General features: G+C 44.1%; 2 protein-coding genes across 13 annotated transcripts in view; one reads left to right on the plus strand and one right to left on the minus strand.

Annotated features, from left to right (window-relative positions):
• Positions 1-984: 984 nt before the first annotated feature.
• Positions 985-23,224, minus strand: ETV2 (ETS variant transcription factor 2). 3 transcript variants are annotated; one of them, XM_060693971.2, is made up of 10 exons: positions 22,784-23,224; positions 22,515-22,643; positions 14,911-15,017; positions 12,881-12,958; positions 11,917-12,093; positions 10,881-10,961; positions 6,171-6,338; positions 4,803-4,964; positions 3,267-3,385; positions 985-1,879 (listed from the first exon to the last, which is right to left on the minus strand). In XM_060693971.2, the coding sequence occupies exons 4-10, from the start codon at positions 12,954-12,956 to the stop codon at positions 1,694-1,696; spliced, it is 969 nt and encodes a 322-aa protein (XP_060549954.2). In that variant the 5' UTR covers positions 12,957-12,958; positions 14,911-15,017; positions 22,515-22,643; positions 22,784-23,224; the 3' UTR covers positions 985-1,693. The 3 variants fall into 3 exon arrangements, with proteins under 3 accessions (XP_060549954.2, XP_060549953.2, XP_087732269.1); XM_060693970.2 differs by lacking the exon at positions 22,515-22,643 and having other exon boundaries at positions 22,784-22,933; XM_087876143.1 differs by lacking the exons at positions 14,911-15,017; positions 22,784-23,224 and having other exon boundaries at positions 22,515-22,615.
• The window catches only part of LOC117669340 (retroviral integration site protein Fli-1 homolog), a 32,616-nt gene continuing 31,692 nt past the window's right edge, over positions 22,985-23,908 (plus strand). For 6 of the 10 annotated variants that reach the window (XM_034423686.3, XM_034423688.3, XM_034423687.3 and 3 more), the window contains exon 1: positions 22,985-23,117. In XM_034423686.3, coding sequence (XP_034279577.1) covers positions 23,100-23,117 — 18 coding nt within the window. In that variant the 5' untranslated portion in view covers positions 22,985-23,099. Of the gene's footprint in view, positions 23,118-23,213; positions 23,609-23,908 lie in introns of those variants that run through there. The other 4 variants (XM_087876141.1, XM_060693969.2, XM_087876142.1 and 1 more) reach the window with 4 other exon arrangements.

The following is a 23,908-nucleotide window of genomic DNA, read 5'->3' on the forward strand; positions in this document are numbered from 1 at the left end:
GCGCAGCTGTCAAAAGGCAAGAACAGTTAAAACAAAAGGGACGACTCGGGAGTAAGGCCTGGAGATGATTGGCCCCTCCCAGAAGGCTTAAAAGAGCAGCAAAGGCACGTGGGCCCTTTGCAGGAAAGCAACGTTGTTAATTCTGTTCCCAGTTGGCATCTCTGTTTGATTCTAGACTCCGTGTGTCTTTGCCAAGTAGGTCTTTAGCAGGGAGATAAAGATAAAAGATTCTCCCGAAGGACTTTTTGCAACTAATTGGGACTCAGCTGTGAATGAACGTAATTCACAGCTGTTGCAATAAAAGAGGATGGAAAAGCCGATGGAAAAGCCACCGCTGCAAACAAAGCCCCACCTTAGCTCTGGGGATAAAAGGCAGGGGGCGGAGATGAATAGATGTAGCAGCAACTATTTATCTCCCTGCCAGACAGACTTGTTAACCTGCGTTGAGAGAAACTTTTTGCCGGGGCTGCCAGCACTCCTAATAAAGGAATCATTGCTTCAGCTACAGAGGGTTTGTCGTATTTGGGGAGCTGGGTCAGAACAGGCTGCTTCTGAAAATCCATCAAACCTTACAATTCTACCTTCGCTCAGTCCATCAATTCATTGTTTTTTCATTTAAAAAACATGATTTTTTTTTTTAAACTTTATTTTGGGTTCCAAACTGCCAACTTTCAGAACCGACATAGTTTACAATCAGTACAGCAAAAAGAAAATCGGCATTTTTTTCTAACCGCTATGTACAAAGATTTCTGACTTGAAGACGGATATAATTTTGACCTCTTAAAAAACAGCAGCGGCTGTTTTTAAAAAGCCAGCTCACCCGTCTTCCTTATGAAGGCACAAACGGAAGCAGATACTTAAGGTCTGCTTACAAGCAATTGGGAAGGGGCCATGCCTCTCACCACCACCACCAAAAGGAGTTCAAAAGAGCTACGGAGAATCTCTTTTTCCGTTCTATGAGAAGCGTAGCCCTATTTTAAATGGTTTAATAATGCCTAAAGGAGAAGGAGGGGAATGGAGTGTGTGTGTGTGTGTGTGTGTGTGTGTGTGTGTGTGTGTGTGTGTGTGTGTGTTGGGAGGGGGGGAGCAGATAGCTTCAAGAATGGTAATCCTCCTCCTCCAAAATGTCTGTGAAAATCGAGATATTTCATGCTGATCAAATATTGCCGGTTTTTACTCCTTGAATCAAGAGAAGTAAGAGCCATGCTTTCATTTGCCAAACCTCCGCTAATATTTTATACCAGGGGTCTCCAACCTTGGCAACTTTAAGCCTGGCGGACTTCAACTCCCAGAATTCTTCCAGGCTTAAAGTTGCCAAGGTTGGAGACCCCGTTCTACACTTTTAGCCAGGGTGATTGGCTGCCCCCCTGCCTTCAGCTAGGATCAAGACCCCAATTCTATTTTTTGGGGGGGGGATTATTTTTACCTACCCCACCCCACCAAAGCAATAACTTCCCCGCCCCCCAGAAAAAAAATCCCACTGTTTTGGGGGGGGTTGTTTGCCCTGCCCCATCCAGAGAGGGTCTTCCCCCTACTCTTCAGCCCACCGCCAGCATTTCTCACACCCCTTCTTGTTTTAGACGTAGCTTAAAAGGAGACCAGAGTCTTCACCGAGGGAGCCGGTCCTGCTTTCTCTTCCGAGGTTTTAAGGAATGAAGAAAAGGTTCTCTTTTTTTTTTAAGACGGTTGCATGCTAAATCTGCAACTTCTTATCCAATTCGGCCAGCAGGCCCTGGATGTCGCAAACGAAGCGGTAGACGTAACGCTGCCCGCTGGTCTTGTGAATGATGTTCTTGTGATAATAGTAGCGCAGCCCCCGACTCAGTTTCTCGTACGTCATGCGGGGCTTGTTCTTACGCTTGCCCCAGCGCCTGGCCACCTAGCAGGAAATGAGAGGGGGGAGGAAGGAGTAAGCAGTCCATTGATACTGATAACCAGAAGCCCATTTTAGCCCGAGTCCTTACTCAAGCGTTGCTCCTTGTGGCTTGTGCCCAGATAATGCTGCATTGCCTTTGCCTATTATGCCTGCTAGAGGGACGCGGTGGCTCAATGGCTAAGATGCTGAGCTTGTCGATCGAAAGGTTGGCAGTTCAGCGGTTCGAATCCCTAGTGCCGCGTAATGGGGTGAGCTCCCGTTACTTGTCCCAGCTTCTGCCAACCTAGCAGTTCGAAAGCACTTAAAAAATGCAAGTAGAAAAATAAGGACCACCTTTGGTGGGAAGGTAACAGCGTTCCATGTGCCTTTGGCATTGAGTCATGCCGGCCACATGACCACGGAGACGTCTTCGGATAGCGCTGGCTCTTCGGCTTTGAAACAGAGATGAGCACCAACCCCCTGGAGTCAGGAACAACTAGCACATATGTGCGAGGGGAACCTTTACCTTTATTGTGGTTACTCAAGCTAAGACCATTTTGGCACTTGAGGGAGAGGGAGGGCCACGGTGGATGGGGCCATGATGTTTCTTCTCTGGGTTTAGGAGAAGGATGGAATTTTACAGGCGATGGATTCCATTAATCCCCTTTTTTAGTTTTTAATTGTTATTAATTGTTTAGTTTTAATCTGTTAATGGGTTTTAATTCGCATTGTTTTAATTCGGGCCAAAGTATATAATTCTTTTAATTAATTTTAAATTTTGTATTGTTATTTATTTTAGTTCTGGCTGTGCACCGCCCTGAGTCCACTAGGAGAAGGGCGGTATATAAATTGAATAAATAATAATAATAAATAATTAAACTCGCTGTACCGTTGGCTTCATGATGGCGGGAAACGTCTGGTCTTTGATATGGGGATTGGGATGCTGAGGGAACCAAGTTCAGCCCTGGGTTGTTTATATATCCTAATGCTAGGCCCGTGATGGCGAACCTATGGCACACATGCCAGAGGTGGCACGCAGCGCCCTCTCTGATGGCACGCGAGCTGTTGCCCCAGTTCTGCTCTGCTGCGCATGCCTGCACATCTCCCGCCAGCCAGCTGGTCTTTGGGCCTCTGCCACGCATGTGCGGGGGTGGGGCACATGTGGGGGGGCTGCGTGTGCATGCGCGAGGGTGGGGCACATTCGTGTTGCACATTCCTAGGGACTAAACACTTGATTTAACAAACACAAAAACCATGTCATCCTGAAGACAGACAGATATAATATCTGTATTAACGTGTATGATATTATACAGAGAATACAATATCTCTGTATTCCTGAGAGACTCTTTGCCACAAGGGAAGGGCACCGTGGGTTGTCTATAAATGAGGGGGAGGGCGAGGGGGGGCTCACCTCGTGTGGATCACAGAGCTTGAATTCCCAGTCGTTCCCTGTCCAGCGGATGAGGGCTTGGCAGGAGCCATCTTGCAGGAGCTCCAGCAGAAAGCGCCATAATTGAATGGGTCCGGCCCCTGCCATAAAAACAGGAGGTGAACGGGTGATTTGGAAAGGGGGATGTGGACTCACATGAGCACAGCACCTCGCAGCTGTTTGTTGCAACCGGGGAAAAAAAATAACTGCCTTCAGGAGGTGCCACTTAAAAATAAAGGCAGCCTTAAAAGAAAGAAGAAGAGAGGGAGGGGGAGGGGAGGGAAGGGAAGGGAAGGGAAGGGAAGGGAAGGGAAGGAAGGAAGGAAGGAAGGAAGGAAGGAAGGAAGGAAGGAAGGAAGGAAGGAAGGAAGGAAGGAAGGAAGGAAGGAAGGAAATTACGTACGGTCAGAGCAGGCTTGCTGTCAGGGTTCTGACGGATGCCCTAATTAAATCATGAGCCTCGAGCCAAGCTTCAGATCCTACATAATTGACGCACCAATTATGACCCTGTTTCCCCCCCCCCCCAGAGTGTGTCATCAAACATATTCGCCAGTGGAGCAATTTCATGGGTTGTAGATATCACCCCCGTCCGGCTGCTGTAAGTAACCCTGGGATACAGCCTTGAGAGAGACAAGTATGGAATGTGCATCTGTCTTTGGCTGCCATGCCGTTTCACCAGTTTCCCATCCTCCCCGGCCTATGGCAATTTAAGGGCAGGCCAGGGATGATTTGCGAGTTGAAGGAAGGAAGGAAGGAAGGAAGGAAGGAAGGAAGGAAGGAAGGAAGGAAGGAAGGAAGGAAGGAAGGAAGGACTGACTTTGAAAAAAAATCGGCTGCTTAAATTACTTGTATTTCTCTGCAAACAATTGAAAATACTATACAGATAGTCCTTGACTTACAACTATTTCTTCAGTGACCATTCAAAATGGCATTGAATAAACGTGACTTCACTTCCTGCACCACGGCAGGGGTGGGGAGGCGTTTTCACTCTCCTCAAGGTCCAGAGGCTTTCTCGAGCCTCCAGGAGGGCGAAAATGGCCTCCCCCGGGCTCCAGAGGCCCTCCAGAGGCCAAAAACACACCCATTTCCGGACTTCCAGGAGGCCCATTTTTTACACTCCCAGAATCTCCACACAGGCACTGAATTACTTGGCATCCAAAGCGAGCCGCGTGGAGACTCCTGGGAGGGGAGGGGCAGGGTGGTCAGGGCCAGCCAGTCCTTGGAACTACCGGTTCAGCAAACCAGATGTAAAATTAGCATCTGGTTCACCTGAACCGGCTGAATCCCACCCCTGACTGTAACCCAAAGCCAGAGGAACAGAATGGCAGATACCCAAATACGGGACATTTCCTAATTTTGGAGTCACCACTGAGAAGCCAACATCATACCTGCCCTTAATGTTTGGGCAAGCAATTTAAAAAGTCATTGCAACTCCAGACCCTTTAAGACATGAAGTTTAGTGACAGTGCGTTATGGGTTTCTGGAGTCTCCCAACCCATGCTCCCCAGTCAACATTACCTGCCCGATCTCTAGGTGAAGTATTGGTGTTCTTCCTGTCAGCCTGGTCTCTGCGTTCCCGTTTTTTCTGGCTCCTGATTGGTGAATCGCATTGACAAGAATCGCTGTCCAAGGCACTGGATTGGCTGCCTGAATCGGGGCCAAGGGACTCAACCCAATGTTCTAGAGGCAACGACAATGGACGAACAAAATCAGGGAAGTAAGTATAAAAGCTAGTAATCCCTGTAAGATCAAAATCTTACAAAGGACAAGAACCACACACACACACAATCACACACACATACACTGCTTGCATTCACACAATCCCTTTAACCAGTTCCTTAAAGCAAGTCCTGGTCCATGGATCGACACCAATCCACAACCAGGCTATGAAAACAAACGAAGCCCCATCCGCAGGATGCAGGCAGTACATGAAACCACGCCCCCCCCCCCCACGGAAGAATCTCTTTCCACAGAACCATCCCTGGTGCTTAAAAGGTTGGGGGCCACTGCCTTAAAGGCCCAATAGTGTATGGTGCAAATCGTGCATCTAAACTTCTTTTTTAACATGGCTTAGGACCTGGTTATCTACGGGACCGCCTGCTACCTCCAATAGCCTCCCACCGACCAGTACGCTCCCATAGAGAGGGGCTCCTCCGGGTGCCGTCGGCCAAACAATGTCGACTGGCGGCCCCCAGGGAGAGAGCCTTCTCTGTGGGGGCACCTACTATCTGGAACGAGCTCCCCCCGGAGATACGGAGGATCCCGGATCTGTGCACCTTCCACCGCGCGCTTAAGACTTTCTTATTTCATCAAGCTGGCCTGGCCTAAGTTTTTTCCCCTTTTTAAATGGGAATTTTAAATTTGGTTTTAAATTATTGGGGTTTTAAATTTGTTCCGCCAAATTATTTAATTCGTTTTATTCTATTTTAAATTTTGTATTTATATGTCTTATTCTATGGCTGTTCACCGCCCTGAGTCCTTCGGGAGTAAGGCGGTATACAAATTCAAAAAAATAAAATAAATAAAATAAAATAAATTAACGCAGCACATGATTGGTTGGTTGGTTTATGGTTCAGGTTATTCTAGAACTCACAAAACTCCATCCGATTCAGTGGTGGGTTGCCCCCGGTTCGCACCGGTTCTATAGAACCGGTAATAAAACCGGCAGGAGGCCCCGCCCACTGGCCCTGACGTCGTGAAAATGCCGAAATGAAAATGAAAGACAAACACATGCAAAATGATAATGCAAGCTGAGAAACAGCACCCCAAACAAATTCTAAAGCATGTTGAAAATGAGTTTTTTTAAAAAAAAAAAAAAAATCAGGAACTTGAAGGGTAGTTTGGGGGACAGAAATTATGCAAAGTCGTGCAAAACTGAGTTTTTACCTTCCTTCTGCTGTTCTTGCTGATCTCCGGGAGGAAGCTGAGCAGAAGACACCTGTTCTCCAGGAGAATCGGGATACCGAACAAAGCAAGGCTGAGGAGCAACCGGGAGGCAGGTGGAGCCCTCGAGGCTGTGGAGGACACTGTCTTGTTGGAGCACCATTCTTGAAGCTGCAGGAGATTCAAGGTACAGGTGTCATCAGAATCATGGGAGAATGGTAATCCTAACCATTTTTCTTGCGTCCAGTGGTGGGATTCAAAATTTTTTACTGCCAGTTCTGTGGGTGTGGCTTGGTGGGCGTGGCCAGGGGGTGTGACAGGCAGCACTTGGCCTCCTGCTCCCCTGGGAGCAAAAACGGGCTGGGGGGGATGCGCCGCCCCTCCCGCACCCCGTTTTGGGTCTAGGGGGGGATTATGGGAGTGACGGGGCACTCCCATGTGACTCCTCTCCTGCGCGAGCTGCATTGGCTTCCGGTGGACTTCCGGGTGCGCTTCAAGGTGTTGGTGATCACCTTTAAAGCACTCCATGGCATAGGGCCAGGGTACTTACGGGACCGCCTTCTGCCACCAATAGCCTCCCACCGGCCGGTTCGCTCCCACAGAGAGGGCCTCCTCAGGGTGCCGTCGGCCAAACAATGCCGGCTGGCAACCCCCAGGAGGAGAGCCTTCTCTGTGGTGGCACTTACCCTATGGAACAATCTACCCCCAGAGATACGAGTGATCTCCGACCTCCGGACTTTTCGTCGGGCCCTAAAAACTTATTTTTTCCAGTTAGCCGGTCTGTCTTGATTTTAGGGTTAGTTTTAAAATTTTTAATATTGATTTTAAATTGACAAGTTTTAAATTACGGGCCAAATTTATAAATTATTTTAACTTTCTTTTTAACTGTAATGTTATGTATGGATGTTTTTATTTTGGCTGTTCACCGCCTTGAGTCCGAAAGGAGAAGGGCGGTATAGAAATTTGAATGAATGAATGAATGAATGAATGAATGAATGAATGAATGAATGAATAAATAAATAAATAAATAAATAAATAAATAAATAAATAAATAAATAAATGAGGCCTTCCTGAAACCTCCTGGGAGCAAAAACGGGGCGTGGGGGGGTGCGCCCTGTTTTGGGCCTAGGAGGCCTCCCTGCATTTACCTGAGAGCAAAATGGGGCGTGTGGGGACGCCTGGAAGGGGTGGGAAGGGAAGGGGCGGGGCCAGCCAGCAAGTTAACTACCAGTTCACCTGAACCGGCCCGAACCGGCTGAATCCTACCATTGCTTGTGCCTATCTATAAGCATAGGTGTCTATAGGAGGCAAGAATTCCAGGTTATAAAATTCCTCAGGCGCCAGTCTCAGAAGGAAGACCACTTCTGGTACTAAGAGTCAAAAGACACTGAAGGAATTCAGGGTCTTCTCACCTCTCTCTTAAATGGATGTTGAAGTACAGCTTCATCACTGGAGGTTTTTAAGAAGAGCCTGGACAGTTACTTGTCTGAAATGGTATAGGGCAGGCCATAGCGTCTCCTGCCTGAGCATGGGGCTGGAGTAGAAGACCTCCAAAGTCCCTTCCAGCTCTCTACTGTGATTCTGATGGTTTAACTGATTCTCCTACACATTGCAGAAGGTTGGATTAGATCATCTTCTAACCCATTCCAACCAGTAGTAGGTTTCAAAAATTTTTACTACCGGTTCTGTGGGTGTGGCTTGGTGGGTGTGGCATGGCTTGGTGGGCGTGGCTTGTTGGGCATGGCAGGGTAAGGATACTGTAAAATCTCCATTCCCACTCCACTCCAGGGGAAGGATACTGTAAAATCTCCATTTCCTCACGATCAGCTGGGACTTGGAGACAGAGAATAGAAGGGGGCAGGGCCAGTCAGAATTTTTACTACTGATTCTCCGAACTACTCAAAATTTCCGCTACCGGTTCTCCAGAACAGGTCAGAACCTGCTGAAACCCACCTCTTGATTCCAACTCTACAGCTTTCCATCTCTCTGATAAATTAGACTAGTGACTTCTGATAAGTGCCTTGTCTGGGAAACTTCAGAAGAATTCTCATATCCACATATAATGAAAATTGTCTTTTATGCTATACCTACAAATATGGCAATATTCCTGTTGTAGTAGCACAGTGGTTGGGTTTTTTTTTTTTATTCCACCTACTCCTCATCCACATTTCAGATACATGTGCCAATTTCCATAATTTCCAGAGAGTTGTGCTGGCAAGGAACCATGGGACTGATAGTCTAACCTTTCTAAAGGGGAACGTTTTTGGGGAGGGCTGATGACTGGCAGCCTTACAACATTTCGGCAAAGTTGCTTTAACAACTCTAAGTTGCTTCCTCTTGTTGCTTTAACTCCCAGTTGTGTCAAGTTGACACAGGGAGGCAATTTGCGTTGCGCTGTGATGTTGTTTCTGCTCTATCTTACTCTAAGGCCCTGATCAATTTAATTAATTTCAAACAGAAGTGCACAGGATGTTTTTAAAAGGGGAAAAATTCCTTTGTTTGTTTAATCCTCCCAAAACACATATGCCAGCTTGCCAAAGTCATTGCGTTCATGCACTAAGAAATACCCACAAGGACTTGTGACATAGCCCATTTCACTTCCCTTTAAACAGGTACATGTAAGGTATTCTTTCTTAACTGTACCATTTTCATAACGATTCATAGAAACGTACTGAGCCTAAAGAAATCTTTCTCCTTCACTGAATGTGCAATGATGGATAAGCTACAGTATATAGTTATAACAGGACCAAATTTAAGCAGGAATGATTCCCTTATATAAACAGGGGTGGGCTTCAAAAATTTTAGCAAGGGATTCTCTGCCCGGTTGCTGTGTGGGCGTGGCCATGGTGGGCGTGGCCTAGTCAGCCTCCTGCACCATGGTGGGGGGGCGTTTTTGCCTTCCCTGGGCTCCAGAGGCTTTATTCGAGCCTCCGGGAGGGTGAAAACGGCCTCCCCAGGCTCCAGAAGCACTCTGGAGGCTGGAAACAGGCCCATTTCCGGCCTTCCTGAACTTCCGGTAGGCCGGTTTTCTGCCCTCCCCGAGCCTCTGTGCGCACCCTGGGAGGGGAGGGGCAGGGTGGGCAGGGCCAGTCAGGAGTGGGATTTGGTGGTTCTCCAAACTGCACAGAATCTTAGCTACAGGTTCTCCCGAACCCCAGCGAACCCCCAGCAGCCCAACCCTGTATATAAGTCACGTTACTAGCAAGGCAAATTTAGATATTTGCAATATGGCTTCCAAGAAAAATAAGTAAAGTGGCTAACTAAAAAAAAAACACAAATGAAATGATTTAAACAGATATGAGCAAACATGCCCAATGTTTATTATTAAATATTAAAAGTATAGCATAAATATTTATGTGTCCCAAAAGTGCCGTTCAAAAGGCAGCTGGACTTAATATTTAACTGAAGGTTACTGGTTGGGGAAAAAGAATGAAGAGGAGATTGTGCCATCAAATTCTTTGTTGCAACATTTTTACTTTGTTCTTTTTTATTATTATTATTATTTTGCCTTCTATATTTTTATGTTTCACTCTCTGGTGCTCTTTAGGCTTTTGCAATATAATAATTCAATGAAAAGTTAAAACTTTTTGTTTCGTTTTGATATTTTTTTTAGGTTTTTAAAGAAAACACATAAACATAAATGCAAAAAAAAACGGTCAAGAAGATAAAAGAATAAAGCACAAAAATAGGGGGTCTAAAAATCTCAAGGAGGTTATAATTTTAAACTGCATTGTTAATAAATGGCTGAATATAGTGCCTAGATTACTAAAAGTCACTGTCGAGCTTTAAGCAAGGATTATCAAGAATCACGGCCCACACCATATAAATTGCCACATGAGCTACAAAAATTGAGTCAAAAGTGAGCATCTGTTCTGCTTTGAATATTCCAAACACTGAAGTTTGAATCAACTTTCAGTGAGGTTTGAGTCACCATGTGGTGAGTTTGGCAGCCACGTTAAATGTGTTTAATAAATAAATGAACTTTGATAAATGAGAATTTGATAGTTGTGACACTTCAGAAAGCACAAATATTTCCCCTTAGTGCCACTAGCTTTCTCTACTCCCCGCTCTCTCCTTCTGTTCTGACCTAGACTTCCTTAGAAAGTATACAGCACAATCTTAGTCCCGGCAAACCTCTTTTATTCATACGGCTGTGAATTATTGTCATTCCCAGTCCGAAAGGATTCTCAAACAGTCTTTCAGGGGACTGTTTACAAACACCCACCTTATCTCCCTTGGAATGCTGCCAGAGAACTAATTGCCACACGCAGGGCAAGGCCAAACTTGGCACAGAGTCAAACAGAACTTTTCCAAAGCTTTTACTGACCAGATGCACTAATTGCTTCCTGCAAAAGCTCACGTGCCGTTCGCTTCCTTTTATGTCTTATGGGAGGGGCCAATCATCTCCAAGCCTTACTCCCAAATCGACCCTGTTTTCTTAATTGTTCCTGTGTTCTGGCAGCTCTGCGCGTGCGCACACTGGGAACAGGCTCCTGCTGTTCTTCTGCCTTGCTGATGTCAGATTCTGGAGGCAGCAAAGAACTATGGCCTTGGCCCCCTCTCTGCCTCCAACTGAGAGTCCTCATCTGAGCCTTCCCCGGACTCCAGGACTGGCCCACGTTCCTCCCCAACCTCCTCACTGTCTGAATCTGCTGCCAGCTCTGCTGGCCATTGGCAGGCCACAACCCTTTCCAAATATCAACCAAAACTCACCACCATGGTACGGTTCCCTATAGTCTGGATCAGAAGAAACCTGTTTCAATTCCACAATGGTCTTGGTGTATTCAGGAAAACCTCAAAAGAAAAAGAGATAATTCCATTCATGTTTATTCTTACAGTGACAGTGTATGGTGTTAGGGATGGTGCATTTTCTGCTGCTTAAAACTCTACTGCTAAATTGACACTTAGGATAGTTCATAGATGATTTCTTGAAAACCGATGGATAAACAGCTTGAGAAAAACATGGGACTTTATTTCTATATATGATAAAGCAACAAGACTTTTGTAAGTACGGAGATGGAAGGAGCTTCAGATTCCCACAATGGAAGAATGGAGGATGAAATTAATGGAGCTGGCTGAAATGGCAAAACTAAAAACTTTGATTAAAGAGAAGAAAACTCTGGAGACCTTTTTTGAACTTCTTGCTTGAAATGGAAATAAATGAAATTTTTAAATTTTGGGATTTGATGAAGACAACTATTCATGATTACTGAAAATAAGGAGAGAAAAAGTGCCAAGAATAAAAAAAATATAGGGAAAGAGTAACTTTCAACTTTGATACAGTTACAAATATATATATATATATTTGCAAGCATTTAATAATGTATATTTGAAAAAAGAACATCCATCAGTCATATTCCTATTAAAATTAGAATACTGCTTTATGATTAAAGAGAATATTTAGCAACAATCAACTTCAAATTTCTATGAACCTATTCTTAATTTTGTTTAATCTCTTCACTATTCTTAATTTTGTTTAATCTCTTCCTTTCAGATTTGTTTAATGTCTAAAAGAAAGCCTTAAAAAAGAGAAAGAAAATAAAATCATTCCTGTTTGAATTTTCAAACTGTGTAATGGATTCAAGAGATTCAAGAGAAAAGAAAGGAGAGATGGAAAGGGAAGAGGAAAAATGCAGATTCGTGCACCCTCTTAAAATGAAGGTGGAATTCTTATAGTTGGATAAATAATTCGGGATGCTAATGCTGGGACCGCATCCCAACTTCCTCTGCTGACCAGGATGCTAGTTACCTTTTAAGCCAAGGGATTCATGGATTGGCACTGTCTTCTCAAAGCCTTCCAGTTCAGCAAGGTAACTTCCACCAGTCCAGCTTGGCAGCTGCTGCTCCATCTCATTTTCTGGTAGAAACCAGGAACCTATGTCACCAAAATCATCTTGGAAAATCTTCCTGTACTCTTCCAAAAAGTCTTGTGGAATGTAAAGAGAGAAAAAAGAATGTAAGAAGTGTTCATATTCTTTTACTATGCACTCAGACCAGGGGTGAAATCCAACAGGTTCTGACAGGTTCTGGAGAACAGGTAGCGGAAATTTTGAGTAGTTCGGAGAACTGGCAAATACCATCTCTGGCTGGCCCCAGAGTGGAGTGGGAATGGAAATTTTGCAACATCCTTCCCCCAGGAGTGGGGAGGGAATGGGGAATCTGTCTATATTTTATCAGCGTGGTAAGTCTCCAAAAGGTGAGCAGAAGCGGTCCAAATTTGGGGTGAAAAGAAGCCAGCCAAGGACAAAAGCAAAGTTTTTAAATGCACCAAAAACAGCTGTGTGGCAACTTGAAAGGATCATGGCTTCATGAATTAATTAGGGCATCTTTCGGAAACTTGACACTGTGAGCTTTAGAGAAACTCCCATCCCACCCGGGTTGCAATCCTGTAGTTGATCCATTTGAGCAGCCACTCTAAAAAAGAGATGACTCTTCCATTCTCAGCTTTTCTCCTTCATCCCTCCTGGTCACATGTCCCAGAGTGAAGCATAGGCAGACATCCCTTGCTTTCCAGTTGCACATCTACTTACAAACATGTGGCAACAGCTGGGGAAGGATTTGGCAAGAATTCCAGAAGAAGAAGACATGCCCCACATGTTTCCTCTGTTTGTATCAGACGTGCAAGGACTTACCAAGGCCAACTTAGTGGCCTGACAAAAAACAAGACAAAATTGTGGTTTCGTTTTCCCAAAACAAATAAAAGCATCACTTACCTGTTCCTTCAATCTCTGCTCCAACAGGGACCATTTGCACCGGGTTATCCCTCCAGCTTTCTTGCCAGGACTCCATATCTGGATAGAGACAAATACCACATGAAGTTTTAATACCGCTTTATAATGCCTTGGTAAGGCCACACTTGGAATACTGCATCCAGTTTTGGTCACCACAATGTAAAAAAGATGTGGAGACTCTCGAAAGAGTGCAGAGAAGAGCAACAAAGATAATTAGGAGACTGGAGGCTAAAACATATGCAGAACGGTTGCAGGAACTGGGTACGTCTAGTTTAATGAAAAGAAGGACTAGGGGAGACATGATAGCAGTCTTCCGATATCTCAGGGGTTGCCACAAAGAAGAGGGAGTCAAGCTCTTCTCCAAAGCACCTGAGGGCAGGACAAGAAGCAATGGGTGGAAACTAATCAAGGAGAGAAGCAACTTAGAATTAAGGAGAAATTTCCTGATACTTAGAACCATTAATCAGTGGAACAACTCGCCTCCAGACGTTGTGAATGCTCCAACACTGGAAGTTTTTAAGAAGATGTTGGATAACCATTTGTCTGAAGTGGTGTAGGGTTTCCTGCCTAAGCAGGGGGTTGGACTAGAAGACCTCCAAGGTCCCTTCCAACTCTGTTATTCTATTCTATTCTATTCTATTCTATTCTATTCTATTCTATTCTATTCTATTCTACTCTACTCTACTCTACTCTACTCTACTCTACTCTACTCTACTCTACTCTACTCTACTCTACTCTATTCATCCCCAACTCACTTCCTTGGCCTGCCTAACTGTACTCACCCTGCCCACTTGGTAGCATTGATGCCAGGACAGAAGGTGGATGGTACATTTTTATCCCTCAAGGTGGAATGATCAGGAGAGAGCCATAAATAAGCCTGCCCACCCCATGCCTGAAGCCAGGACTATAGCCCCATCTGCCTCTGAGTTTCATTTCTGACAAAAAAATAAAATAAATGCTCTTGCCTGTCTTCAAAACATCATAAATAATGTTTCAATTATTTATACTTTTATAATAATGTTAGACTGCATTCATAACATGGGTTTCTCTTAACATAAGCTCTTGCTAGTCCAACTTACAATGATCTGTGTAAATAATCAGTTGTTCACTGTGGACAGAAATTAATGTAATTCTTTATCAGACCTTATGATTTATACTGTGCTGATTGTTGCCATTGTTACTTATATGCTAACCGGACTTTAACAATGATCAGATTTTTTTAATGATATAAATTATTCACATGTAAAACTAACTAATGAAATATTGGAAATTCTTATCTAACGCACACATACATACATTTCCAGCTGATAACTGATCATCAGTTAACTATAAAACTAACTATATAAAACTAAGAAATATTGAAAACTCTTATCGGCTAGATGTAAAATATTTTGCAGGATCCTGGGACATGTATGCTTGCCTTCGTTTATAAAATATTTTATCTATGTATAGATTCAGATTTGCACACATATACATAAATATAATATTCAGTTATGTAAAACTATTTTGTGAAATATTGAAGATTCTTATGTATATAAAATGGAAATTCATAACACACAAATATAAATTAAATGTTATGTATCTAATTATACTTTTCCAGAAAATGGGTCTATTCAGTAACTAAATTCAATAATTAAAACTAAGCTAGAATCAGACTGTAGGTCGCATTGGGGAGAATTTGGGGGCAATCCACTTAACCTCTAGTGAAGAGGATGAACTGAATCAGGTTTCCCTAACTCAGCATCATCCAAAATTGTTGGCAACTCCCAGAATTCCTTTGGCCATGATAGCCAGATGTTCCAGATGTTTGCAGTCTCAAACATTTCTTTGGTATCCTGGCTATGGTGGGCTAAATTAAATAGCTTTTATCATGTATCGGACTGCAGGTACTAGATATTTAAGTCTGACGTAGTTTATGGGCGACAAACATATTTTTGCATGTAATTTTGTACACACAGAGAGACACATCATTCCAACATGCAATAGTTGCCTCAATCCCTGATTTTACTCACTGCTTTGCAGGGGTCTCTTATGGGATGGCCGGCTTGCTTGGAGAAATTTCTTGCAGGTAAAGAAATCCCAAAGTTTGAGTGGCACAAAATATCTTCTGCTCCTTGGACTATGAAGTTGGGAGAAGAATAGTTACACCTAGGAGTATCTCGGGCCAATTGGCTTCTGCTGCTTTCCTCGTAAAAGTATTGGCCGGCGCTTATCCCTTGCCAGGGGTCTCTCTGCCATTTCCCCCACCCACCCACCCACCCACCTTTTCTCTCTGTATTCATATCCTTGTACTACTTTGCTCCCATTGGTTGAAGAAAGGAGCAGGTTTCGTGACTTATGCTGTGTTTTTGAGGGGAGGGCGAGGCAGGGGGGGGGCAGACGGATTTTCCATGTCAGCACAGCCAACGTGTGTGAAAGGGACAGGGAGCAAGAGGGGGGAAAGATAGAGTGTCTATATCACGACTTTGCAATCCCCGAGGGGTGACCAGGTGGCCAAATTTCAGAGACAGAAGGAAGGTCGTGAGAGGAAGCAGAGCTGGGATGTTTATCTCTCAGGAACACAAAACAGTTCACCAAATCTTCTAAGCAATGCTGGTCCTCCCAACTCCAATCAATCTTAAAAGGAGACACCGTGACTTCCTCCAAGGCCTGCTCTAAGCCAGAAAAAGCCGAATTTTCTCAACTGAGTCAAACGCCTTCTAAGCCGGGTTTATTATTCCTGAGAGCATAAGCACTGTTCATCTAGGATGCTGAAAGAAGACACACTTAGAAAGCTCTTCCTAAGGTGCCGGATCACAATTCTCAACAAGATGTGCAAGTTCAAGGGAGGGAGAGCTCGAATTCAACACAGCCCTAGAAGGAACTAAGTTGACCAACCCTACAGTTGTACTTACACGGTGGACCAAAGGAGAGGAGAGCTGAGCTTAACAAATACCAGCAAGGAGAAGAGGATTGGATCAGAATCATAACATGGGAGGGCATGTGAGCGAGCTGTGCCTATCCTACACCCAAATGAATTCAGGTGCTTCCAATAGGAGAAACCCAACTGCTCCTTAAGGGAAATCTCCAGATATTTACTCACAAAAGCAAGATATTCTCCCCCCACTTAGATACTAACAAGCACCTTCCTAACATGAGGGTTACTTGTACTGAGGAACAGGAGTGGAGTGGTGGGTAGGACAAGCATTTTAAAAAATAATAGAACAGAGTCTAGTTGCATTGTGGTGTTAATTGCCGTGCAATTAAAACCAAATAGCTTGATTTTGGCCATGTTGACCACACTTTCTCCCATGCACACTTTTCTCTATGACAAGCAATGAGTGGCAGAGTTTCCCAACCCATAGAGAAGCCATTCCCCTTGTACTTAAACAGCCCTAAACCACAAACCCACAGAATTGGGTAATGGCTTGAAATTGGGCAAGGAACAACAAAAAAGCTCCCCACCCAACAAGCTTGTTCCCACCCCCACCCCCCAATTGAGCCAGAAACTAGCTCCACATCTGAGTCTCAATTCACCTTTCCCAATCTGGTCCTCACTAAATCATCTGGACTGCAAACCCACCCATCCCCACATCACTACCTGGGCAAGGATGATAGACCACTGTAGTTCAACGCCATCTGGGCAAGCCTTATTCAAGATCAAGGGTGCCTAACTTTGGCCTGGGTATGATGTCCTGTGGAGGCTTGATTCCCCCAGAGTAGATAGGACGAAGTTGTGGGTGACATCAGTCCCCAAATAAATCTGATTTCATTGTAATTCCAATGAAATCAAGTATTTAAAGGAAGCATCTGTCAAACTGAAATGTGCAGTTCAGTGGCAACTGAAGGAGGAGTTGGAGGCTACTTATAGTCCTGGGGTTTGTGCACCTCTGTCTTTCATGAAATCTGCAATCCGGCCACCTTACCTCCAAAGAACCTATTTGCTCTCCATCCTCATCCCATGAACAGGCCCCCTCACCCAGCATTCCAGCTGCCCCAATGATCCTTCAGAAGAACTCCTCTTACGTGTAGGCTCGCAGTGCCTATTGAGTTTGAGGGCGCTCCATTCTGTGCCCCTTACAGGGAATCTCGGCAGAGAGGTGAGTTGGTGGGTGGGTGGGTACGCCAGCCTCCGAAAATATGATGTGAGATTGTGCAATCAGCCCCAGCGTTGAGACAAGGAGTGCACAACAGCAACCGGAAACCTCAGGGCCCCCACGCCTAACCACGAAGCACAAACCAGGTGCAACGGAGCTCAGAAAAGTAGTAGAAAAAGAGGAGGAGGAGGAGGAGAACACAGAAAAGAAAAGAAACTGTCCCTTTGCTCTGCCTAAGTTGGAAAACTGGAGGGTTTTTTCGGCCGACAGCAAGTGTCTGGGGGGCAGGGGGTGAGGGGCAGCTTTCCAACAAGGTGAAAGTGGCAATGACCAAGGCACCAAGTTAAGTTGGGAACTGTTTGTTTAGGGGAGGGGGAAATCTTAAAAGCAAATTAATTTTTTTTAAAAAAAAAACCAAGATAATGTTGCAGCCTCTCTTTGATCTGATCCCTGAAACTTTGGCTGGATAGGCAGAGAAGAAATCAAGTATCTCTATTTCCCAAAACATGGTTGAAAAACATGAAATAGAAAAGAGGGTAAAATATTTGCCAGTTACCAAACCATCCCCTGGACCTGCCTTTGGGGTTGAGGGGCAGGGGTGGGCTGCTGGGGATTCGCAGGGGTTCGGGAGAACCTCTAGCTCAGATTCTGTGCAGTTCGGAGAACTCCCAAATCCCACTCCTGGCTGGCCCTGCCCACCCCATCCCGCCCCTTTCAGGAGTCCCCACGCAGCCCGTTTTGGATGCAGATACTGTAAGAGCAGGGCATGCACGGAGGCTCAGGGAAGGTGAAAAATAGGCCTACCGGAAGTTTGGGAAGGCTGGAAATGGGTGCGTTTCCAGCCTCCAGAGGGCCTCCGGAGCTTGGGGAGGCTGTTTTTGCCCTCCTGAAGGCTCAAGGAAAGCCTTTGGAGCCCGGGGAGGGCAAAAACACCCCCGCGTCCCGCCCTGGTGCAGGAAGCCAACTAGGACACACCCACCCAGCAACCGGGCAGAGAACCCCTTGCTAACATTTTTGAAGCCCATCCCTTTTTGGGGGCAGGGGACGGGATTGGTGGCATGGTCCACCTAGGGTACCAGTTTCTGTTTGTTAGGAACAAACCTTGCAGCCAGAAAATACGATTTGCATTACTTTCCCTGAATGGGCCATTTAGGACAGGCATCCAGAACCCTAACCAATACTGTACACGAGAGGCTTTCAAAGATCCGCCAGATTTAGAAATAAACATAGCATTGCATCTCTCAGCATTATTGAATTAACCCATTTATTTTTATTTACGAAAAACACCCAACTACAAAGGAACAAAAGAGGTTGAATTCACACAACACTCTAAGCCAGGAGAACCTAACCAAGATGAATTCTAACGGAGCTTCCCACATTGTGTGTGGATGGGACCCCTAGATTTGACTATTGGGATGACTATGAACACCACTGTTAATGCTGATGTACACTGTTGCTGCATCATAAAGCATTAAAGCTGATAATTTGTTTCATAACATGTTATCTTAAAAATAAGAAAACCACCGAAACCAAGTTTTAAAAGCACAAATTCCAAATAACTAAAAGAGAACTCTAAAGTGAGTTTTGTTTTTTCTACGGGACTTAACCTTCTGACGATTCTCTCATTTGTAAATGAGTTACAAATAAATAAAGTACGTGTAATTAAGAACAGAAGAGAATAACAGAGGTGGAAGGGATCTTGGAGGTCTTCTAGTCCAACCCCCTACTCAGGCAGGAAACCCTATACCATTTCAGACAAATGATTGTCCAAGTAACTTGATGGCCAAGATGCATGTTGGCCAGGATGCACACAGAATGCTAAATCAGAAAAAAATAATAATAATCCGGGTGAAAATTGCCAAGTTTAACTTATTGTGTGAATGCACACACAATAACAGTCCCAATTAAGTATGTTGTGCAGACACAGCCTGGTGAGTGTATTCTACTGCAGGGGGTAGCAGAGTGAGCATGCTTTCAATGGAGCCCATCAAACAGAACTGTTAATTGATGGTATCTGCAGAAGATCCTTCCTGTAGAGATGAAAGACCAGACACTCACATAACAAGAGAAGTCTACCGTTGGATGGCCAGCCCCTAGAATGCTTTCAGCAGCAAAGTTTAGAACAAGGGCCTGGCACTGAGGCCAGGAAACAATAAACAACACATATCATGGCATCTTCCCCTTTATCAAACCATTATAAGAAGAGACAAACGATGACCATTTCAGTACCATTTCCGTAGGGTGAATGCAGTTAGCATGGGATTTCTAAGAAGTACATGTGAAAAACAAGAAGAAGAGATAAGGTCAAGATTATTGAATGAGTGCTGAATTCATGTGGATTAAGTACGAAAGACAATGGCCAGTATAAAACGAATACGCTTGAGAATGGTTTGGTCATATAGAGAGAATGAACAAGGATCAAACTGGAAAACAAATTAAGGAAGATTGGATGAATTGAGAGGAACAGAAAGGCACCAGAATTCAAAGTTGGGTGGAGTTGAGAGAAATTTTGATGAAGGAAAAGCATTATATGGATATAATGGAGGTAAGAAAGGTAGAAAGATGTGATAGTGGAGGTATAGTGAAGGATGTTGGCTTAAACTCAGAGGCATTTATAGGACGGCAAAGATTCAATCACTTAGTTGCACCCGCCATTTTGATTTCTTTCATCTTCCTCTTGCCTTTATTTAAATGTATTTAGATATAGCTATATTTCTTTAAATGTATTTAGATGTAGTTCTATCTTCTTTTCTTTTTCCACTTTCATGCCTATATTGACTTGTTCTTTCTTACTCTTTTTCTGTGTTTAGCATATGATGATTATTATTATAGTTAATCTTCCATTAGATTCAATCAAATCCTAACCAAGTATATAGCCAGTTGCCAGTAGGGTGGTTTTTTGCAAAGTTGGGATATTTGGGTCTAATAAGTTCAACATTTCCGTGTATCTATGTAGCTCTTTGTGTATTGCTCCAAGACCCTAATTCAATTTTTACTCCCCTTGTGCTGTCCAGTTTTAATCCATTATGTAAATCCAGTTTATTTATTATTATTATTATCTCTTTTATTCATTAAACATGAAACTCAGTCAACTGAACATTTAAAAATGTGTCACAAATATCATTGACTGCTCAGATGGTTGATACGGGTTGCTGCCAGCATCCTAGGTATCGACCAAGTATCTTCTTAAAATATATGATGTTCCGAGTAGCGCAGTTTTTTGCAGTTCCGCTGGTGTTATTGCAGGAAGCTGCAATTTCTTGATGTGTTTTGTAAAATTCTTGGACATGGTACCAAGTGCCCCAATCACAATGGGTATCACTGTTACATGTTTCATCCATATTCTATTTCAATATTATTCTTGCAATGGGTTTCCATTTTCATAACCATACAGTATACCACAATAATCTATAACATAGTTTGCTGAGGCTTGAATATGTTTATTCTGCAGACAAGCCCATGGAGGTTAATTAAACCATGACTTGAGGTCAGCTTAATTGGGTCAGCTAAAAACCAAATAGTTGCATTTGCACTACATTCTCAATTTAAATAATATTAACCATGGTTCATTTTCTTATTCCCCTTGTGTTGGCCAAATGCAGTCTAGATGCTTAGTTTAGAATGATAATGTGCAAAGTCAGACTATGGCTTAATTAAGTAATCAGGTTAAATATGCTATATAGGTAGATACAGTCATCTTATTATACATGGCTAACCAATAGTGATTTGTTCAATAAAATATAGCCCAAACTTTCTGGTCTAGTCAATTGTAAAGCAGTCTAGAGCCTGGTTGATGCTTCTAGATCAGTATTTCCAGGGGTGGGCTGCTGGGTGTTCGTAAGGGTTCGGGAGAACCTCTAGCTAAGATTCTGTGCAGTTTGGAGAACCCCCCAAATCCCACTCCTGGCTGGCCCCACCCACCCCATCCCACCCCTCTCAGGAGTCCCCACTCGGTCCGTTTTGGATGGAGGTAAGTGCAAGGCATGCAGGGAGGCTCAGGGAGGGTGAAAAACGGGCCTACTGGAAGATCAGGAAGGCCGGAAATGGGCCCATTTCCAACCTCCAGAGGGCCTCTGGAGCCTGGGGAGGCCATTTTTGCCCTATCGGAGGCTCGAGGAAAGCCTCCGGAGCCCGGGGAGGGCAAAAAGCTCCCCCCCCCCGCCGTGCTGCAGGAGGTCGACTAGGCCACACCTGCCATGGCCACGCCCACGCAGCAACCAGCCAGAGAACCCCTTGCTAAAATTGTTGAAGCCCACCCCTGAGTACTTCCCTACCTTGGCCACCTGCCTGGGGAATTCTGGACATTGAATCCCACACATCTTAAAGTGGCCAAGGTTGAGAGACCTTGTTCTAGATTCTTATGTTATGAAGCCACTCCAGCATATACGTAAATAACCAATGACTTGACTGAAGACCAAAGAGAAGAAGCACGAGATAGAATAATCAGCTGTGATCATTTAAAAACTGTTCCTGCTCATAGGATAAAGAGGGAGGATCCGATCCGATCATCCTAATTAGAATGACCCCAGTCCAAAATTCACATCAACAATGTTCGGCAATTTACTGATTAAACATCAATTAATCTCAATTAAGAAAGACACAGACTGCATATGAATGCATGCTTGTCCATGTGACATCTGACAATAGTCTCCCTCTGAGAATCAAGATTTTCACTTCTTCTCCCGTTTTCTTTTCGAATAAACTCTTATCTCAACTTTTTCCTAACCCGGACAAAATTGACTGGAATTTCACTGATGTCATATCCTTCTTTCTAACAAAATGATTTCATAAATGGATTAGGTGAGTCCTCACCTGCCCACTGACCCATTGTGTCAGTCAATGTCTCTACACCACCTCAATTATTATTTTTTAATTCCTTTGATTAAGCAGAAAACATGAGTAAATGAATAGAGAAGTACCCTACTGCCAAACAAAGCTCCAGGCTCGACATTATTTTTATAGGAATGCCACCAGATCCTTACTTGAGGCTCCATAACAATCTCTAGACAACAACAACAACAAAAGCTCAGGAATTTCAGGTTATTTCTTTGCTGAGAAGAGAGACCACCTGTACAGAAAATAATAAAAAAATAAAACAAAAGCATCCAAAGCAGGAAGAAAGCTGGCCATAAATAAATAAAAAAATAATAATCTCATCCTATTGTCTCCCCAACCATGGAACGTGACATGATTGGCTACACCGTGGTCCAATGTGGCAGCCATTTTGTGAGAGTGCCCACAGGTCATTTACTGACCTAACACGTTAGTCTCCCAAATAGACTAAAATAACCTCCCTACCAACTGCATAACAGAGCAACAGCATTCAGTAACGTAGCTGAGACAGAATCAAGGATTACAGATGAAATCACTGAGCATGAATTTATAAGCAGTTTGCAGTTCCGGTCTCATTGAGATCTAAATTTCAGTACATAATTCACCAGGCTTGCCTGTCCTCAATCTAGGAGGCCCCACTGTAAGCAATGCCCTTTAGCTGGAGAGGGTAACATGGCGCAAATCAGGGGGGCTAAGACAGAAGTTACCTCTGAATGTGTACAGTGCCTTTCCGACTCCAGAAGCTAATTTTCAACCCATAAAAAAACGCTTGCTTTAAAGATCAAGCATTGGGTCCTCCTGACTTTTATAGGGCGCACCCCTCTTGGTCTTGCTTCCTGCAAAAATAAATCAAATGACCCTTCAACAAGAACAACAACAACAGGTCTTCTTTGGCCCTCGTCCCTCTCTGTTTCCCCCCCCCCCCGCCGTCTCTCTTGCCCTTCCATTTCAGTCTCAAAAAAATCTCTTGACTTACCCATTTGTAATTTGAACAAGAAGAGGAAAAAAATGCATCTAAGCCAACAATGCTATTAAAAAAAAAAACAAAAAAAAAACTTTCAGAGCCTTGTAAGCTTGGTCACACCAATAGGAAACCAGCCCTGGCGGTTTGTGTGACTTCACTTCCCAAAATTAGACGCACACATACACACCACACACACACACACACACACACATATACACACACACCAAGCCTTGTTCATCCGGCCCCCTGCGCAAGATCAGCCCTGCCAATGCAACTCATCTGAATGCCCATGGAGATCTAGGCGGAAAGCAGCAGGTAGAGGCGTGCCATGGATTGCACCATCAAGGTAAGTTCTGGAGAAGTTCCTCCATCTTTGTTAGCAGCTGATCCCCCCCTCGCTTTGTCTCTGTCTTCCAGTTTGCACTGAGCTGGTCTCTGGTTCAGTTCCTCTCTGTCTCATACACACCCAGCTCCAGAAACAGGGCCCCCCTCCGCTCTTTCCTTCTGGTACAAAAAAATTTCCTCTTCCTTCCCTTTCGTGGCGGTTGATGTCTCTGAGCTTAAAAAACCCAAACCAAACCACCACCAGACACTTTCAGCTGTGAAGCAGAGAGCCCCTTGCACCGCTAAGTCTGGCCAACCAAACGAGAGAGTTTTGGGGGATCTCCATACTTTGTCGCAACCGGACACAGGGACATATGTTTCCCCAAGCCATCAAGATGCCCGGCAAGAGATGAAAATGGCATCTCCATGCCAAAATGCAGAAGTGCGGGGTAGGATGCAAAATGTTGGGGGACACGTTACCCCCACATTGGAATGACTCCCCTGTGGTAAGAGGTCAGTTCATTTTATTTTTATTTATTTATTTTGCATTCTTGTTGTCATTAATCCATTTTCAATTTTGATAAAGCTTTTATCCTTTCCAGCTGTAGCTGTTTTTATTCATTCATTATTTCCAACTTTAGCTTTTGGTTCGTCCATTCCTTTTACATTTTGTTTTCCTATGCAGCATACATTCCTGACCAGGTTGGCCAAACAGAGGCTGACTTGTATAAACATTGGTGGCTTCGAAATTTTATCAACTCAAGCATAAGCCTTGTATTTAACCATGCTGTGCTCTTGAAGAAAATAATAATA

This window comes from Pantherophis guttatus, chromosome 10 (assembly GCF_059756535.1).
Source record: "Pantherophis guttatus breed Tessera chromosome 10, ASM5975653v1, whole genome shotgun sequence".
NCBI classification, from domain to species: Eukaryota; Metazoa; Chordata; class Lepidosauria; order Squamata; family Colubridae; genus Pantherophis; species Pantherophis guttatus.

Bases quoted from the DNA above. Each gene is read 5' to 3' on its own strand.
- ETV2 (XM_060693970.2), bottom strand. From the start codon at position 22,821: ATGCATTTTTTTCCTCTTCTTGTTCAAATTACAAATGG. The intron at 12,959-14,910 runs GTGAGTAAAATC...GTCTCTATCCAG, and splicing joins TAAGAGACCCCTGCAAAGCA to ATATGGAGTCCTGGCAAGAA. The intron at 4,965-6,170 runs GTAAAAACTCAG...CGTTGCCTCTAG, and splicing joins GCAAGAACAGCAGAAGGAAG to AACATTGGGTTGAGTCCCTT.